The 5,633-nt window shown below is 60.8% G+C and overlaps 2 protein-coding genes across 3 annotated transcripts in view; one reads left to right on the forward strand and one right to left on the reverse strand.

Moving 5' to 3' along the window:
* The first annotated feature begins 128 nt into the window (after positions 1–128).
* On the forward strand, positions 129–2,330 carry ORMDL2 (ORMDL sphingolipid biosynthesis regulator 2). Of its 2 annotated transcripts, XM_014960572.1 has the most exons (4): positions 129–379; positions 639–813; positions 995–1,146; positions 2,186–2,330. In XM_014960572.1, exons 2-4 carry the CDS (start codon positions 640–642, stop codon positions 2,319–2,321), a joined length of 462 nt encoding a protein of 153 aa, XP_014816058.1. In that variant the 5' UTR covers positions 129–379; position 639; the 3' UTR covers positions 2,322–2,330. The 2 variants fall into 2 exon arrangements, with proteins under 2 accessions (XP_014816058.1, XP_014816057.1); XM_014960571.1 differs by having other exon boundaries at positions 130–813.
* A 1,481-nt stretch (positions 2,331–3,811) lies between these two features.
* DNAJC14 (DnaJ heat shock protein family (Hsp40) member C14) overlaps positions 3,812–5,633 on the reverse strand; it is a 2,286-nt gene continuing 464 nt past the window's right edge. The window contains exons 2-6 of the mRNA XM_014960560.1: positions 4,918–5,024; positions 4,709–4,828; positions 4,456–4,616; positions 4,209–4,336; positions 3,812–3,892 (exon numbers count right to left, since the gene is read on the reverse strand). Of these exons, the coding sequence (XP_014816046.1) occupies positions 3,812–3,892; positions 4,209–4,336; positions 4,456–4,616; positions 4,709–4,828; positions 4,918–5,024 (597 nt within the window). The remainder of the gene's footprint in view (positions 3,893–4,208; positions 4,337–4,455; positions 4,617–4,708; positions 4,829–4,917; positions 5,025–5,633) is intronic.

The following is a 5,633-nucleotide window of genomic DNA, read 5'->3' on the forward strand; positions in this document are numbered from 1 at the left end:
CATGGCTGTCGGGGGCCTGAGGGGCGAGGGGACAGGGCTCTGGGGGCCTAAGGGGTGAGGGGACAGGGCTGGGGGGGACCAGGGCTCTGAGGGACGAGGGGACAGAGCTGGGGGGGGACAAGGAGGAAGGGCTTGGCTCTGAGGGGCCGGTGGTGTGAGCCCATGGCGGCAGGGCCGGGCCGTGAGGGGAGCAGGCATCCCTGGCCCTGGGGAGGGCAATATTCCCCCCGAGGGAACCCTCCCCCCTCCCGAGGGGAGGGATCGGTGGTGGTTTCCCGACCCCACACCTGCCTTAGGGCCGAGGAGCCGGGCTTGGGAGCGCTGGGAAGGGGGGGAGCCATGTCCAGGGGTGGTTCTTCCAGTGTTCCCAGCCCTTCTGGTGAGTGGGAGTGAGCTCCTCTTTGCTCTCCTCGCCCTTGTGCTCCCGGCCTTAAGGCTGAGATGCAGAGTCACTAATTAGGGAGCTGGCATCAGGGGTGCGTTGGGGTTCGGCACGTGGGAAGGGCAGGGTGAGAGGTGCTGGGGGAAAACGGTGGATGTGGGGCTACACCAGGAGCCCCCAACTGGGTTGGGAACTGCAGGGATTTGGGAAAAACCTCTCTGGGGATTGCTCTGGAAGCTCCCTTTGTTGGCTGCAGGATGAACGTCGGCGTGGCGCACAGCGAGGTGAACCCCAACACCAGGGTGATGAACAGCCGGGGCATCTGGCTGGCCTACGTCATCTCCGTGGGGGTCCTCCACGTCGTTCTCCTCAGCATCCCCTTCTTCAGCATCCCCGTGGTCTGGACGCTCACCAACGTCATTCACAACCTGGTGAGTCCAGGCTTGGCCCCCAAAAAGAGCCGGGGTTGGCCTTCGTTGGGGAGAGCCCCCTGGTTCCTGGGGGGCTGGCACTGAGCTCCTCAGCTCAGGAAACGGCACAAAGCCCGTTCCTGTCCCAGCAGCAGCCTCTCCTGGGCTTGTTGTACATCTCCTCTCCTCTTGAAACCCGCAGGTGATGTACCTGCTGCTGCACACGGTGAAGGGGACCCCCTTCGAGACCCCAGACCAGGGCAAGGACCGTCTCCTCACGCACTGGGAGCAGATCGACTACGGGACGCAGTGCACCTCCTCCCGCAAGTTCCTCAGCATCTCCCCCGTGGTGCTGTGAGTCCCTGGGGCCGGGCTGGGGGGGCTGCAGGAGGGTCTGTGGGGTGCGGGGTACGACCACTGGCCTTCCCTCAGCACAGGGACATGTCATAGAGTTGCCCAGGCCGGAAGGGACCCCCAAAGGGCATCTCGTCCCACCCCCCCGCAGTCAGCAGGGACACCCCCAACTAGACCAGGTTGCCCCATCGAGCCTCCCCTTGAATATCTCCAGGGAAGGGGCCTCAACCACCTCCCTGGGCAACCTGTCCCAGTGCTCCACCACCCTCCCAGTGAAGAACCCTCTCCTCATCTCCAGTCTCAAGCTGTTCCCCTCCAGCTTGAAGCCATTGCCCCTCGTCCTGTCACTGCAGCCCTTTCTAAACAGGCTCTCCCCAGCCTTCCTGTAGCCCCCCCTCAGGTACTGGAAGGCTGCTCTTAGGTCTCCCCGGAGCCTCCTCTTCTCCAGGCTGAACAACCCCAGCTCCCTCAGCCTGTCCTCGTAGCAGAGGTGCTCCATCCCCCTGATCATCCTCGTGGCCCTCCTCTGGACCCTCTCCATCAGGTCCATGTCCTTCTTATATTGAGGGCTCCAGCCCTGCACACAAGACTCCAGGTGAGGTCTCACCAGAGCAGAGTCAAGTGGCAGAATCCCCTCTCTGGACCTGCTGGCAACGCAGCTTTTGATGCAGCCCAGGATGGGATTGACCTTCTGGGCTGTGAGTGCCCACTGCCTGCTCATGGCCAGCTTCTCCTCCACCAGCACCCCCAAGTCCCTTTCCTCAGGGCTGCTTTCCAATCCCTCACCCCCCAGTTTGTATTGGTGGTGAGGATTGTTCCGGCCCAGGTGCAGAACCTTGCATTTGCTCTTGTTGAACCTCATGAGGTTCACCTGGGCCCACCTCTCCAGGTCCCAGGGGCTGGAGAGGGTTCCCTGACAACGAGGTGCTGCTTTTCACTGCCAACACCAGCAAAGCACCCAAAATCCCCCCCGGTATTTGGGGTGGGAGCGGCGCAGAGCTCACCCCGGTGTCTCCCTCTCTCTCCCCTCCATCCCCAGGTACCTCCTCACCAGCTTCTACACCAAATACGACCCCGCGCACTTCCTGGTCAACACGGCCTCCCTGCTCAGCGTCCTGCTGCCCAAACTGCCCCAGTTCCACGGCGTGCGTGTCTTCGGCATCAATAAATACTGAGACCCACCACCCTGGACCATTCCAGCAGAGCTGGGGACAAAGAGGGGACACTGGAAGGGCACGAGGCACCAGCTGGAGAGCAGGGGTGAGGCGTGAGGAGGGCAGGGACCTCCTGGGGCTTGGGGGAGCTCCTCATGGGGGGTTTGTCTCCCCGGTGAAGGGTGTCCGGGCGGCACGGAGCCTTGTCACACACATGCACCTTCTCCCCAGAGCTTCTCTGTTGTCACCCCCCACGTGGGGAGAACTGTGGACTTGGGGGGAAGAATCACAGAATCTTCTAGGTTGGAAGGGACCTTAAAGATCATCTTGTCCAACTGTCAACCCGACTGACAAAAATAGACACCCCCACAACAAACAAGGAGCATCATCACTAAACCAGACCTCCCAGCACCACATCAACCCGGCTTTTGAACACCTCCAGGGATGGGGCCTCAACCCCCTCCCTGGGCAGCCCATTCCAAGGGCTGAGAACCCTTTCAGGGAAAAAATTGTTCCTAATATCCAGCCTGAACCTCCCCTGGCGCAACTTGAGGCCATTTCCTCTCGTCCTGTCGCCTGTGACTTGAGAAAAGAGACCGACCCCCATCTCTCTACCCCCTCCTTTCAGGGAGTTGGAGAGAGCAAGAAGGTCTCCCCTCAGCCTCCTCTTCTCCAGGCTGAACACCCCCAGCTCCCTCAGCCTCTCCTCATCAGACTTATTCTCCAGACCCCTCACCATCTTTGTCGCCCTTCTCTGGACCCGCTCCAGCACCTCGATGTCTTTTTTATGGTAGGGGGCCCAAAACTGGACACAGCACTCGAGGTGAGGCCTCACCAGTGCCCAGTACAGGGGGACCATCACCTCCCCCCCCTCACACCTCCCTGGCTCCGTGTCCCCACCGTAATAAAGAACCAGGAGCCACCGGAGCAGCTTGGGGCTCCCTCCCAGCACAGACCAGCCACACTCCTTCAAACTGGACTTTTTAATTTAACAAAAGCCATAAGAAAGAAGTTACACTCCGGGCTCCAACTTCCTGGGGCGTTTCAGCTCAGCCAGGGACTGGTGTCCCCCCCCCGAGCACCCCTCCGGGGCCGGCGACACCCCCAGGACCCTCCTGAGGTCCCCGAGGTTACTTGGTCCCCCAGTAACTGCCACCAAGGACCAGTGTGGCCACTGGGCCACTGGCCAACACCCACAGAGGGCTGGGAAACACCAACACACACACACACACGTGTGTTTTGGGAAAACCCCCTCAGGATAGGGTTTTATCGGCAGCCCCCCCCCGAGCAGCTCCTGCCTCTTATTTGAAATAAAAAATAATGAGCTGCTCTTGGTCCCCAGCGCCCAGGGAAGGGGATGAGGGGGATGAGGAAGAGGAAGGAGCACAGCCAAGGTGGGCGGCTGCACGGCCGGAAAGGGGACGCAGCAATAAATAGATGCGGGCGAGCAAAAAACGGAACAAAACGCATAAAAAAAAAACCCCATAATATGCAAACGGCGCCGGCGGGGGTCACGTGAGCCCCCCCCCACGGCCCCCGTGGCAGCTTTGGCTCGGGGGGTTTCCCCCCCCCCCCCCAGAACCAGGCATCACCTGAACGTCACGAAAACCCTGAAAAGATGCGGCAGCCGGTCTGTCTGTCCGTCCGTCCGGCTGCCCCGCGCCCCGCCGGGCTCTTTGGTACAGCTGGCCCCGAGGCACAGCTCCTCCCGGCCCCACGGCCTCCCTGCTCGCTTTTCAACAGAAGAAATTACTTCTTTTTTTTTTTAAAAAAAAAAGAAAAATAGATTTTTTTTTTATTGGAAAGAGAGCCCTTTTTGGTGCCCAGCGGAGTCTGCTCAGCGCTGGAACGGCCGCCGCACCTTCTTCCGCCTCTTGTGCTTGGCCTCCCCCTTGGGGAACCCCCAACCAAAGGCTGTTTCCCCATCACCCACCTCTGCCGCCCCGGGGGGCCGGCGTTCCTGGCGCCGAAGGAGATGTGGTAGGGGACGCGGTGGGTGTCGGGGGAGATGCCCACGCGCTGGCACCCGGCCCACTCTGCCCAAAAAGAGAGAGAAAAACGCCGTGGGTCGTGGGTCACGCCGCCCCGACGCCGGGGTGACGGCCATCGGGGTCCCCAGGGGGTGTGTGTGTGTGGGGGGGGGTGCGACACCCACCCGTGATGTCGTAGATCTTGCCGTCCATCATGGCGAAGTAGGTGATTTTCAACCCCAAGAGGCTGGATTCGGCCCAAAAGTCGCCCTCCTCGGCGGGGTGCAGCCCCCCACACTCAGCACAATACCGGGCGTTCAGGGGGTCCCGGTCCATCTCGAACCTCCTGTGGTGAAAGGGGGGGGCGTTACTGAAACCCCACGTTTTTACCCCCCAAAAGATGTGCTGCTCCTCACCCCCCGTGGTCTCGGCACCTACTTGTGCTTCCCCTGGCACTTGCTGCACATCATGGTGTTCATGGCCTCCTTCAGGTCGTCCTGCAGCCGGCTCAGGAACTCGCTCATGGACCTGGTCAGCTCGCTCTCCGCCATCCGCTTCCTGCGGGGAGGGGGGGGAAAATCCAGGGGGAAATCAGTCTCCGTTGAGGGGGGGGTCCCCATGTGTCCTGTCCCCCCCAAAACGCTCACATTTCATACTCCTTCCTCCTCTCGGGGCTGCTGACGATGTCCCAGGCCGCCCGCAGCACCTTGAAGGCCGCCTCCGCCCTGGGGTGATGGTTCTTGTCCGGGTGGACCTGGGAGGAGGAGGAAGAGGAGGAGGAGGAGGTGGAAACATTTTTAACATTTTTATCAATGATATAGACAGATTAAAGGCACCATCAGCAAGTTTGGGGATGACACCAAGCTGTGTGGTGTTGTGGATACACCAGAGGGAGGGGATGTCATCCTGGAGATCCTGTCCTCCTGGAGAGGTCGGCCCAGGTGAACCTCATGAGGTTCAACAAGAGCAAATGCAAGGTTCTGCACCTGGGACCATCAGTACAGACTGGGGGGTGAGGGATTGGAAAGCAGCCCTGAGGAAAGGGACTTGGGGGTGCTGGTGGAGGAGAAGCTGGACATGAGCAGGCAGTGGGCACTCACAGCCCAGAAGGTCAATCCCATCCTGGGCTGCATCAAAAGCTGCGTTGCCAGCAGGTCCAGAGAGGGGATTCTGCCACTTTGCTCTGCTCTGGTGAGACCTCACCTGGAGTCTTGTGTGCAGGGCTGGAGCCCTCAATAGAAGAAGGACATGGACCTGATGGAGAGGGTCCAGAGGAGGGCCACGAGGATGATGAGGGGGATGGAGCACCTCTGCTCCGAGGACAGGCTGAGGGAGCTGGGGTTGTTCAGCCTGGAGAAGAGGA

Source organism: Calidris pugnax, unplaced genomic scaffold, assembly GCF_001431845.1.
Source record: "Calidris pugnax isolate Ruff unplaced genomic scaffold, ASM143184v1 scaffold541, whole genome shotgun sequence".
In the NCBI taxonomy this organism is placed as follows: Eukaryota; Metazoa; Chordata; class Aves; order Charadriiformes; family Scolopacidae; genus Calidris; species Calidris pugnax.